The sequence below is a fragment of the Canis lupus genome, chromosome 1 (genome assembly GCF_011100685.1).
Source record: "Canis lupus familiaris isolate Mischka breed German Shepherd chromosome 1, alternate assembly UU_Cfam_GSD_1.0, whole genome shotgun sequence".
NCBI lineage: Eukaryota > Metazoa > Chordata > Mammalia > Carnivora > Canidae > Canis > Canis lupus.
This window is the reverse complement of record NC_049222.1, coordinates 116,357,400-116,370,911: the sequence shown is the minus strand read 5'-3', so window position 1 is coordinate 116,370,911 and position 13,512 is coordinate 116,357,400. Positions and strand designations below refer to the sequence as shown.

The 13,512-nt window shown below is 38.4% G+C and overlaps 1 protein-coding gene across 5 annotated transcripts in view; it reads left to right on the top strand.

Moving 5' to 3' along the window:
* The window catches only part of LOC100682968 (zinc finger protein 420), a 52,309-nt gene extending 39,635 nt beyond the window's left edge, over positions 1-12,674 (top strand). For all 5 annotated transcript variants that reach the window (XM_038529049.1, XM_038529051.1, XM_038529050.1 and 2 more), the window contains one exon: positions 9,490-12,674. In XM_038529049.1, the coding sequence (XP_038384977.1) occupies positions 9,490-11,417 (1,928 nt within the window). In that variant the 3' untranslated portion in view covers positions 11,418-12,674. The remainder of the gene's footprint in view (positions 1-9,489) is intronic.
* Positions 12,675-13,512: the final 838 nt, after the last annotated feature.

Here is a 13,512-nt window from a genome sequence, read left to right as displayed (position 1 = left end):
AATTGATTGATATATTTGGCAGCTCCCACATTAGGGGCATAAATATTCATGATTGTTAGGTCTTCTTGTTGGATAGACCCTTTAAGTATGATACAGTGTCCCTTTTCATCTCTTATTACATACAGTCCATGGGATAAACTTTATCTTATATGAGGATTGCTACCCCAGCTTTCTTTTGAGGACCATTTGAATAGTAAATGGTTCTCCAACCTTTCATTTTCAGGCTGGAGGTGTCCTTAGGTCTAAAATGAATATCTTGGGGATCCCTGGGTGGCACAGCGGTTTGGCGCCTGCCTTTGGCCCAGGGTGCAATCCTGGAGACCCGGGATCGAATCCCACATCGGGCTCCTGGTGCATGGAGCCTGCTTCTCCCTCTGCCTGTGTCTCTGCCTCTCTCTCTCTCTCTCTCTCTCTGTGTGACTATCATAAAAAAAAAAAAAGTTAAAAAAATAAAATAAAATAAAATAAAATGAATATCTTGTAGACAGCAAATAGGTGGGTCTTGCTTTTTAATCTGGTCTGAAACCCTGTGTCTTTTTTTTAAGATTTATTTTTATTCATTTATTTATGATAGACAGAGAGAGAGAGAGAGAGAGAGAGAGAGAGACAGGAGGAGGGAGAAGCAGGCTCCATGCTGGGGGCCTGATGTGGGACTTGATCCCGGGACTCCAGGATCGCGCCCTGGGCCAAAGGCAGGCACCAAACCGCTAAGCCACCCAGGGATCCCCCCACCCTTTTTTTTTTAAAGATTTATTTTTATTTATTTATGATAGACATAGAGTTAGAGAGAACCCTATGTCTTTTGATGGGATCATTTAGCCCATTCACGTTCAGAGTAACTATTGAAAGATATGAGTTTAGCATCATCATAAAACCTATTCAGTCCCTGTTTTTGTGGGCTATTTCTTTGGGCTTCCTCTTTCTTTTACAGGGTCCCCCTTAATATTTCTTGCAGAGCTGGTTTGGTGATCACATATTCTTTCAGTTTCTGCCTCTCTTAAAAGCTCTTTATCCCTTCTTCTATTCTGAATGAGAGCCTTGCAGGATAAAGTATTCTTGGCTGCATATTCTTCTCATTTAGGACCCTGAATATATCCTGCCAGCCCTTTCTGGCCTGCCAGGTCTCTGCGGAGAGGTCTCCTGTTAATCTAATATTCTCCCCATAAAATTTAGGAATCTCTTGTCTCTCACTGCTTTAAGGATTTGCTCTTTATTTTGGAATTTGCAGTTTCACTATTAAAAGTCGAGGTGTTGAACGTTTTTTATTGATTTGGGGGGGAACCTCTCTACCTCCTGAATCTGAATCCCTGTTTCCCTCCCCAAATTAGGGAAGTTCTCAGCTATGATTTGTTCAAATATGCTCTATGGCCCTCTGGCCCTCTCAGTGCTTTCTGGAAACCCCAGTTGTACCTAGATTCTCCCTTCTGAGGCTATCATTTATTTCCTTTAACCTTTCCTCATGGTCTTTTAATTGTTTTTCTCTTTTTTCCTCCGCTTCCTTCCTTGCCACCCACTTGTCTTCTATGTTGCTCACTCTTTCTTCTACCTTATTAACCCTCATTGTTAGGGCCTCCAGTTTGGATTGCATCTCATTTAATTGAATTTTAATTTTGGCCTGATTAGATCTAGATTCTGCAGTCATGAAGTCCTTTGAATCCTTTATGCTTTTTTTCCAGAGCCACCAGTAGCTTTGTAATTGTGCTTCTATATAGGCTTTCTGACATTGAATTGTAATCCATATTCTGTTACTCTGTGGCAGAGAGTATTGTTTTCTGCTTCTTTCTTTTGTGGTGAGTTCTTCCTTTTAGTCATTTTTCTGTGTAGAGTGGCTGTATTAGCGGGCTGAGTCAATAGTAGCAACCATTACCTAAGTAAATTTCACCCTAGATGATTCTAACAAGGTCAGAGACCAGAAAATGAAAACAAAGATCAGAACAAAATAAAGCAAAAGGGCCACTAAAGTGAAAAATCCAGAGCCCTGAGCTGCTGCAATCAGGCTCCCGGGGGTGCGCAGCTCCCAAAGGAAGCATGGCATAGATTCCTCCATCTGGAGCTGGCCTGCCTAACCAACTTGCTTCTCCCAAATGCCGCACTATTCCAGCCCTTTACAGAGATCAGTCCAAAGTTTTTGGTGCACTTTCCCCTGGGTGCACTTCCTCTATTAGTGACTCCAGGAGACTGTAGGCTTCATTGCCCCTCCTGTGATTCTGCCCGGTTTCCCTGCTAAGCACTTTTCCATCCAGGAAAAATGTGGTGTGGATTTTTGAAGTTCCCGCATCTCCAAGGCTGGGCTTTCCTGTATCTGAGGCTTTCTACGTCCAGCTTTAGCCGGGCTCCTTGTGGTGCCCCTCCCCCACTTGATTCTTTTTTATTTTTTTCTGCCTTCCTACCTTGCTAGAAGCAAAAACCCTTCTCTCTATAGCATTCCAGCTGTTCTCTCTTTAAATCTCAGGTCGAATTTGTAGGTGTTCAGATAATTTGAAAGTTATCTAGGTAAGTTGGCAGGACCAAGTGAGTTGAACCCCCTACTCTTCCACCATCTTGCCCTGCCCCCTATAGTCTTTGTTTTAAAGTCTATTTTGTCTGATAGAAGTATTGCTATTCCATCTTCCTTTTGTTTTTTAAGATTTTATTTATTAGAGACAGAGAGAAAGAGAGGCAGAGGGAGAAGCAGGCTCCTTGCAGGGAGCCCAATACCAGACTTGATCGTGGGTCTCCATGATCACACCCTAGGCTGATGGTGGCGCTAAACAGCTAAGCCACCAGGGCTGCCCTCCATCTTCCTTTTTAAAAATATATATATATTTATTTATTCATGGGAGAGACAGAGACCCAAGCAGAGGGAGAAGCAGCCTTTCCGCAGGAGCCTGATGTGGGACTCAATTCCATAATCCCGGGATCATGCCTGTGCCAAAGGTAGATGCTCAAACACTGAGCCCCCCAGGTGTCCCATTACTCCAGCTTTCTTTTGGCATCATCCATTTGTATGATAAATTTTTCCCCATCCCCTCAATTTCAAACTCCAGGTGTCTTTAGATGTAAAATAAGTCTCTTGTAGGTGGCATATATCTTGCCACCTACATGCCATGTAGGTGGCATGGATCTTTTTTGTTTGTTTTTTATCCATTCTTTCATCCTCTGTCTTTTAATTGGAATGTTTAGTCCATTTACATTCAAAATGATTGTTGATAGATACGTATTTATTGCCATTTTATTATTGTTTCTTGGTGTTTTTGAAGATTTTCTCTGGTCTTTCACTTTTTCATGATTTCCTGGTTTTCTTTAGTGATTTTTAAAATTTCTTTTTATTCTTTTCATAATTATTAGAGACTTGGTTTCAGGGTACTGTTAAGGTTGTCTATAACATCTTCTGCATGTAGCAGTGTATATTAAGTTGATGGTCTTTTAAGTTTGAATTCAGCCTTTACTCCTCTCCTCCTCACGTTTTAGGTACATTGTGTATATTTTACATCCTTTAATGCTGTATGTTCTACATACAGTTTGTATGTTCTACATACATTCTGAGTTTTACAGAAATATTCATTTTTACTGCTTTTGTGTTTCCTACCTTAATACTGTCGTTTTTGGTCTTTCCTATCCAAAGAGCTCCCCCTTAATATTTTTTAGTTTTGTCTAGAAAACTCTCTATCTCCTATTCTGAGTATGCCTGGATAAAGTATTCTCAGCTGGAGGTTCCTCTCAATTCAGCAATTTGAATATATCATGCCACTTCTTTCTGACTTAGAAAATTTCTGCTGAAAAATCTGCTTCTAGACTTATAGGATTTCTTTGTATGTAACTGTGTCTTGCTGCTTTTGATATTTTTTTTTCTTTTTCACTCTTTTGCCATTTTAGTTACAGTATGTGTGGGTATGGGTCTCCTTTTGTTGGTTTTGTTGGGGGTTCTCTATGCCTTTTGGATCTGGCTATATCTTTCCTTCCTCAGATTAGGGAAGTTTTCAACTATAATTTCTTCAATAAATTTTTCTCTCTCTTCTTCTTGGACTCTTATAATGCGAATGTTATTACATTTGATGGAGTCACTGAGTTCCCCAAGTCTCTTGTCATTTTCCATAATTCTTTTTTCTCTCTTTCGTTCAGCTTGATTATTTAGCATTATTCTGTCATCTAGGTCATTAATTTGTTCCTCTGCTTCATCTGGCCTCCTGTTCATTATACCAACTGTGTTTCTCATTTCATTCATTGAGGCCTTCTTGTTACGTTACTCCTTATCTCTGTTAATGGTCTCAGTGATATGTTCCTCTCTTCTGCTATTTCCATTGAGTATCCTTATGATCATCAGTTTAAATTCTCCATCAAGCATGTTACTTACGTCTGTTTTGCTTGGATCTCTGGCTGTGGCCTTGTCTTGTTCTTTCATTTAGAACAGATTCCTCTGTCTTCTAATTTTGTATGTTTCTATGCCTGTTTCTCTGTGTTAGGAAATTCAGCTACATCTCCTGTTCTTGAGAGTAGTAGACTTACAAAGAAGAGTTTCTGTTGTGTCCTGCACTATAGTGTCCCTATTCCACAAGGCCTGGTGCTTTAGGGAGTTTCTCCAAAATGTGCTGCATATGCTTTGTTGTAATATCCTTCAGGCTAGTCATCTGCAAAGGCTCTCTTGACGTGTTGTGGGTAGTGTTTGGTCCCTGGCTTGAATGGGGTGCATTTTAACTAGGTGTGCTTTGGTCTGCTTGGGAAATGAGACCTGTCACCACTGTCATTGGGACTGAGGTCTCACAAAACTCCCAGGATAGAAGACGTAGCGTTGGCAGGGGTTTGATCCAGTCTTCTGGGGGTAGGGAACCCACCAAGGGAGAGTGAGGCAGGTGTTCCTTGGAAGAGTGGTTCCACTGTAGGTTGGTGAGTTTGGGACTTGGTGTAAGCAAGTTGAGTAGCAAGTGTCATCACTTTGCTGGTTCCCACAGGTGGCTCTGTTTATACTGTGGGATGGGGGAGGAGAGTAGCACCTGCTAGTTCCTTTGTTCCTGGAGGGGGCTCTCTATGATTACTGCCTTTCAACTAACCTCCCCACTGTGTGCATCAGGTGCTCTTCAGATTGCTATTTCTGTGCTGTATATACACAGCTGTTTGCCCTGCCTTTTCTCCAACAGCAGCCCCAGTGCCCTCTAAGCTCTCCAAGGCTACACATACTGACCTTTTAGACTCCAAGCATTAATCTCTGCTGGTTCCAAGAACTCTTAAATTTGGGCCTCTCACTTTTCAAGCCAATTGCTATGGAGATTTGTTTTCCCTTTGTGCTTCCTGTGTACTAGTCTCTCTTGCCCTTCTCTGGGACTGCATCTCCCTCCCCACAACAATGGACACAATTCATTTCTCTCCCGAGGTACATCTGCACACTTTCTGACTCCTTTGACGTGGCCTTTTCTCTACCTTTAGATGTAGAGCATCTAAAGGTACTTAAAATAATTTGATAGTTATCTGGTTGTATTTGTGGGACAAGGTGAGCCAAGGGTTCTCCTCCTCTGCTGCCATTTTCCCCCACTCTGTATTTTTATCTTTTGAGTAACTTCCATACTGTTTTTCACAGTGGTTGCACCAGTTTACATACCCATCAGCAGGGTATGAGGGTTGCTTACCAACACTGTTATTTCATGTCTTTTTGGTTTTAGCATCCTAGCAGGTGCAATGATGATAGCTTGTTCTGTTTTGGTTTGCATTTTCTTTTATTTTTTTTATTTTTTTAAATTTTTGTTTATTTATGATAGAGAGAGAGGCAGAGACATAGGTGGAGGGAGAAGCAGGCTCCATGCACCGGGAGCCTGATGTGGGATTCGATCCCAGGTCTCCAGGATTGCGGCCTGGGCCAAAGGCAGGCGCTAAACCACTGCGCCACCCAGGGATCCCCTGGTTTGCATTTTCTTGATGATGAATGGTGTTGGGCATCTTTTCATGTGTCTGTTGGCCATGTGTATGTCTTTTTTGGAAAAATGTCTATTCAAGTCCTTTCCCTATTTTTTAAATCATATTGCTTTTTGTGCACAGTTATATAAGTAATTTATATGTTTTGGATATTAACCTTTTATTGGGTATATTATTTGCAAATATCTTCTCCCATTCAGTAGGTTGTCTTTTTGTATTAATGGTTTCCTTTGTTGAGAAAAACCTATTTTGATATAGCCTCAAAAGTTAATTTTTGCTTTTGTTTCTTTTGCCTTGGGAGGCATATCTAAAAAAGAAAAAAATGTTGGTGTGGACAATGTCAGAGAAATTACTGCCTGTGTTCTCTTCTAGGATTTTTTTGGATTCAGAGCTCACGTTTAGCCCTTTATTCCATTTTGAGTTTGTTTTTGCATATGGTGTTAAAAGGCCATCCAGTATCATTCTTTTGCATATAGCTGTCCAATTTTCCCAGCAATTTGATGAAGAGACTATCTTTTCCCGTATTATATTCTTACTTTCTTTGCCATATATTAATTGACTATAAAAATATAGGTTTACTTCTGGTTTCTTTATTTTGCTTTGTTGATAGATATGTCTGTGCCAGTACCATACTCATTTTTGATTATTACAGCTTTGTAGCATATCTGGAAATCTGTAATTGTGATACCTCCAGCTCTATTTGTCTTTCTCATGATTGCTCTGGCTATTTGGGATGCTTTGTGATACAGTACAAATTTAGGATTATCTGTTCTAGTACTGTGAAAAATTTTGTATTTTGATAAGGATTACATTAAATCTATCTGTAGATTGCTCTGGGTAGTATGGACACTTTAACATTTATTCTTCTGATCTATGAACACGGAATATTTTCCCACTTGTTTATATCATCTTGAGTTTCTTTCATCAATGTTTTATAGTTTTCAGAGTGCAGGTCTTTTGCCTGTTTGGTTAAGTTTATTCCTAGGTATTTTATTCTTTTAATGCCATTGTAAATGGGATTGTTGTCTTACCTTCTCTTTCTGCTACTTTATTATGACAGTATAGAAACACTACTGATTTCTGGGTATAATTTTTTTTTTATCCTACAACTTTACTGGATTCATTTTTCACTTCTAGTAGATTTTTAGTGGAGTCCTTAAAACTTTTTATGTCATCTGCAAATACAGTTTAACTGTTTCTTTACCAGTGTGAATATATCTTTGGGTTTCTGATATTATAGTAATTGTGAATAAAGCTGCGATAATCCTTGGTGTACAGATGTTTGGGCATAAGTGTAAATACATACAAGAATGAATGCTGGATTATATGCTAAGTGTATGTTTAGTGTTATATAAAACAACCAAACTCATCATGGTTGTGCTGTTTTACATTTCCATTAGCAGTGTATGAGATTTTTTGGTGTTCCTTTTTCTGGATCTTATTGCCATGCAGCATACTATGTATCAGTAGAATTCCTGGAACTTTATTACTCCAGAAGACTCCTTTCCTTATATTCAGTAATAGTTTTTTTTTTTTTTCTCTCCAAAATCCCTAGTATCCCATAAGTTTACAGAAATCTTTCATCATGCCTTTGACCTTTATCAATGCCCAAGAAATTATGGAGATATTATTCTGGTATTTGCCTTGGATAGAAGAATAAGTATGAGAACACATAAAGCAGGGCATAATGAAATCAAACTGAAGTAAAGATAAGTAAAAAAGGGGGCAGCCTGGGTGGCTCAGCAATTAGCACCACCTTTGGCTCAGGGCATGATCCTGGAGTCCTGGGATCGAGTCCCACATTTGGCCCCCTGCATGGAGCCTGCTCCTCCCTCTGCCTGTGTCTCTGCCTCTCTCTCTCTCTCTCTCTTTCTGTCACTCAAGAATAAATAAATAAAATATTGTTTTCAAAAAGGTAACTTGGGTGAAAAGGAGAGGAAGAACTAATGAAGATATCCATGGCTAGTACCTAGGAAGCAGTATTGAAAGGGAAAGCAATTGGAGAAGTATGATCCTTTTTCCATTTTAATCTTAGATTTAGTATAGATGTACTTTTGTTTCAGTTTGTAAGGAGGTGTTGGGAAATTCACAGATCAGTAGTTTCCAGGCATCTACACTTAAGGTTAGGAGAGATTTACTACACAGGGACAGCACAAGAGTATTTAGAAGTGATGGAAGTGTTGTATTATCACTTCTGTGGTGGATACATAGCTTGAACCATTATAGATTTCTTTTGTCTTCATTCTCCTCCTTTTCAGTTAAGTCCTGTACCATTATTTACTTGGTTATTTTTTATTGAGTGCTAGGCATTGTAAAGAAAAATTACGAAAGTAATTTGAAACCTTGTGAATCTTCAGTGAAGATTTTAGTATGCTTTGTGGCAAACAATCTTAAATTACTTTAGTCCAGATTTCTTCACATTTGGATTTTATTCTAAGTTTAATTTAGAAGCTATTTAAAAGTTTTCGGCAGAGATAGCAAATCATGATCTGAATCAGGATCAGTTTGTAGAGAGTATTAAAACTAGACATCTCCACACTCTTTTTCTGATGCAGTAGATTTAGATTCAGCTGGTTGGTGTGGTAGATGGGCATCTTTAATTTTACCAACATCCCGGGTGATTTTGATCCCCACCAGTTTGAGAACCAATGGCTTAAAAATGTTTTCTTTTACTTTCTCAGTAGATTTGTATTATTCTCTAATCGCTGGTGTTTTTATACGTTAGCATATAAGATCATTCTGTGCTAATATTTTTTGAAACCCTAGGCAGCATCATATTGCCCTATGCAGCATGAAATCAGTTTAGTGGGTTTTGACTATCAGTTTAGTGGGTTTTGACTATTTGACTACTTGTGTGTGTGTATGTGTGTGTGTGACAGAGAAGATAGAATAGCATAGAAAAAAAAACGGGGTAGATATTGTTTAATGAAACTGTATGGGTCAGGTTGTGATGTGAAACATAAGTATTACTATAGGTCATGGTAAATAATACCTGAAAACACTGATGTAGGCCAGTTATTTCTTGTGGGTATTAGTTACCTATATCAGATTTTCTTCAACTGACAACTCCTGTCCTAATAATCCCATTGTTCATCAAAATTTTTGTAAGTTTAATACACATACCAAGTATAGCTTAGCCTGTCCTGCCTTAAACATGCTCATAACACTTATATTAGGCTAAAGTTCAACAAAATTATCTAACATAAAGTCCTATTTTATAATAAAGTATTGAATACCTCATGTAAATTTTTAAATTCTATACTGAAACAGAAAAAACAATGGCTGTGTGTGTACAGAGTGGTTGTAAGTATATCAGTTGTTTACCCTCATAAACATGTGGCTGACTGGTAGGTGTAGCTTGCTGCCACTGCTCAAGGTCATATAGTATTGTACTGCATATTGCTAGCTCAGACGTTATCAAAATTCAGAATTTGAAGTACAGTTTCTACTGAATTTATGTTGCTTTTGTACTCATAAAATAAAAAAAATTTAAGTTGAACCATCATAAATCAGTTACCATCTGTATATATTTTCATGTATAGTCTTTTCTACTATGGGTTCTCCTGAAATGACGACAGGAATTTTTGATGTTCTCTTATCTTTCAGACTTGCCTTCGAGGAGTGTAAATAAGGACTTATCTCCAAAAAAAGACATTTATGAAACAGAATTATCCCAATGGCAAATGAGTGCCAGGCATCAAAACTGTGATTTTGAGGAGTCCAGTTCCAGAGATTATTTGGAAGTCAGAGGCACATTGGAAAAACAAGAAAACCAGGAGAAATATTACAGGCAAGGGATGATTATATATGAAAAGATGTCCATTTTCAACCAGCATACTTACCTGTCTCAACACCCTAGGTGTCACTCTACTGAGAAACCCTACAAATGTAAGGAATGCGGGAAGGCCTTTAGACGAGCCTCACACCTAACTCAACATCATAGTATTCATACTGGTGAAAAACCATATGAATGTAAGCAATGTGGGAAGGCCTTTAGTCGTGATTCACAGCTCATTCTTCATCAGAGACTTCATACTGGTGAGAAACCCTATGCATGCAAAGAATGTGGGAAGGCCTTTACTCAGAGCTCACAACTTATTTTACATCATCGAATTCATACTGGTGAAAAACCATATAAATGTGAAGAATGTGGGAAAGCCTTTATTCGTAGCTCACAACTCACTCGACATCAAAAAGTCCATACTGGTGAGAAGCCTTATGAATGTAAAGAATGTGGGAAGGCCTTTACTCAGAACTCACAACTTACTCTACACCAGAGACTTCATACTGGTGAGAAACTCTATGAATGTAAAGAATGTAGGAAGGTCTTTACTCAGCTCTCACAACTTATTCTGCATAAGAGAATTCACACCGGTGAAAAACCCTATGAATGTAAGGAATGTGGGAAAGCTTTTATTTGTGGTTCACAGCTTTCTCAACATCAGAAAATTCACAATGGGGAAAAGCCATATGAATGTAAGGAATGTGGAAAAGCATTTATTCGTGGCTCATTGCTTATGCAACATCAGAGGATTCATACTGGTGAAAAGCCCTATAAATGTGAAGAATGTGGGAAAGCCTTTATCCGTGGCTCACAACTTACTCAACACCAGAGAATTCATACCAATGAGAAGCCCTATGAATGTAAGGAATGTGGAAAGACCTTTAGTCATGGTTCACAACTTACTCAACATCAGAGAATTCATACTGGGGAGAAACCCTATCAATGTAAGGAATGTGGAAAGGCTTTTAATCGTGGCTCACTCCTTACTCGACATCAAAGGATTCATACAGGTGAAAAACCCTATGAGTGTAAAGAATGTGGAAAGACTTTTAGTCGTGGCTCAGAACTGACTCAACATGAGAGGATTCACACTGGTGAGAAACCCTATGAATGTAAGGAATGTGGGAAGTCTTTTATTCGTGGCTCACAGCTTACTCAACATCAGAGAATTCATACTGGTGAGAAACCATATGAATGTAAAGAATGTAGAATGGCCTTTACTCAAAGTTCACATCTTTCACAACATCAGAGACTTCATACTGGTGAGAAACCCTATGTATGTAACGAATGTGGGAAGGCCTTTGCCCGTGGCTTACTACTTATACAGCATCAGAGAATTCATACAGGTGAGAAACCATATCAGTGTAAGGAATGTGGGAAGGCCTTTATTCGTGGTTCACAGCTTACCCAACATCAGCGAATTCACACTGGAGAAAAGCCCTACGGATGCAAGGAATGTGGGAAGGCCTTTAGTCATGGCTCTCAACTTACTCTACATCAGAGAATTCATACTGGTGAAAAGCCCTATGAATGCAAAGAATGCAGAAAAGCATTTACTCAGAGCTCACATCTTTCTCGACATCAGAGAGTTCATACTGGTGAGAAACCCTATCAATGTAAGGAATGTGGGAAGGCCTTTACTCGTGGTTCACAACTAACTCAACATCAGAGAATTCACATCAGTGATAAATCTTTTGAATATAAGGAATGTGAGATAGACTTCAGTCATAGCTCACAAGTTTATATATGAACTAATCCATTATCATCAAAGAATTCCTAAAATGTGAATATGGGAGCATATTTGCCTCACAAAATTCAGCATCAGTGAATTCTATTGCGGGAAAGATACTGTTAATGTAATCCATGTAGAAAAACCTATCATTACTGGAAACCTATTAAACATTAGCAAATTATAATAGAGAATAATTCTGTTAATATAGTAAGTATATCAAGGCTTTTAGCTATAGAATAGGTCCTTTTCAACCTTATCTTGACTCTACCAGCTACTTTCCTTCATGACATTTATCATAATTAATGTCTGCTTTCGTTTAATCATTTGTAAGATAGGCCTAAGAATAATACCTTCCTTGTAAGATTCTTGGAAGTATTATGTGAGACGTTTCATGTAAAGTTCTTAGAGCAGTGCCTTGAACATAGCATATCACAAGTATTAGCTATCATTATTACTAGTATGATTTTAGAGAATTTGCATGAGAAGAGGACCTTAGGAGTATAATGAATATTGAGAAATCTTTCATTAACACTTGACCCTGAATATTTAAGTAGGGGACACTGTATGCTGTAATGAATATGAGAAAGCTTTTACTCACATCTCATCCCATATGCTAAAAAAAGAAAATTCATACTGTCGAAAAAACCCACAAAACTTTGTAGATTTAATCAGTGGCCTGTTGAAGAGGGGTGAAGTGAATTGTAACAAAGTCCAAAAACTCCTATTTCCTATCATTTTTTTACCACAATTCAAGAATATTATTTAGAAATGAAAAAAAAAAATGGATAGCCAAAATAAATTTTCCTACTAGGAAATTTCTAAAAACTTGAATGTACAGCTTTTGAATTAAACTAAAAATAAATTGACATTACTATTTTTCAGTGAAACCTGATGACAGTCTGTCAGAGACTGCTATTTCCCTACCCAATATCCAGTTTTCCGTTATAATTCTTGGCTGAAAAATCATCTCAGCCCCTCTTGTAGGTTAAGAAGATGGAAGTGGTACTTGTACACGTAGGACATCTAAGAATATCTTTTTTCTCTCTGCATTTCTTTGTTTCCTTGCCTAAAATGTGGACATTTAGCTTATAGCTTTGGTGATTTTATGGGGAGTTTGAAAATGGTATCTGGGTACTAAGGATGATGGAGTAGAAATACAGAATGAGTGTATACCTGTACTAATTTTATGGAACAGCTGTACCAATTCTGGTCTGCCTGCCTCCTGTATTTCTTTATATAAAATTAAAATAAACATATTTGTTGGTGCTGTTGTCATTTTGTTATTGACGCTAAAATGTATTACAGTCATAAAATTTTGTACCTGGAGGTGGAGTGCTTGGGTAAAAGAAATCTCAATATGGTATTGACTTTGTGCCATCATGAATGAGAATTAACCCACTTCAGGCTAGAAAACTAAAGAGTTTTTGCTTTTTTAGACAGGACATTTGGTTAGACTCCCAGTCTATCTTACAAGGCAGATCTCTCACCAGTTAAGGCTGTAATGTTAGTAGAAATGGTAGGAGTGATTCAGAATGTGTGTTGGTAGAAAGATAACTTTGGTGTAGAGTTAGCTGCAGAGGCTACTAGCAGAGATTGAAAGTGATACTGCTTTGTTAAGAGATACTATCTCTGCCTACAGGCACTCCATCCTGGTTGATAGTAAATTCATATATTGCTATATTCCAGCCACTGTTTTTAGGTGTTTGGGATATATCAATGAGAAACTCTAGCAGGAGGAGATAGGATAATAATAGAACCATTGTAGAGTATGTTAGAACATTAGTGTTGTGGAGAAAAGGTCATTCAAAACTAGTTAAGAGCAATATGAAAGTTTATGAAATAGACAATAGGTAAGGGGAAACTCAAGTCAAGATTTGAAGATATGAAGGATTAAGTCAGTTGTTATGTAAGGGAAGAGCATTGCAGACAGGAAAAAGCTATAACAAATGCCCTACAATGGGGTGATGCTAGTGTACTTGAGGAACATCAAGGAAGCTATTTAGAGATTTATGCAAGGGAGTGGTTAATAGAGGAGGACAGTGGAGGACAGTGGGATGCCTGGGTGCCTCAGCAGTTGAGTGTCTCCCTTTGGCTCAGGGCGTGATCCTGGTCC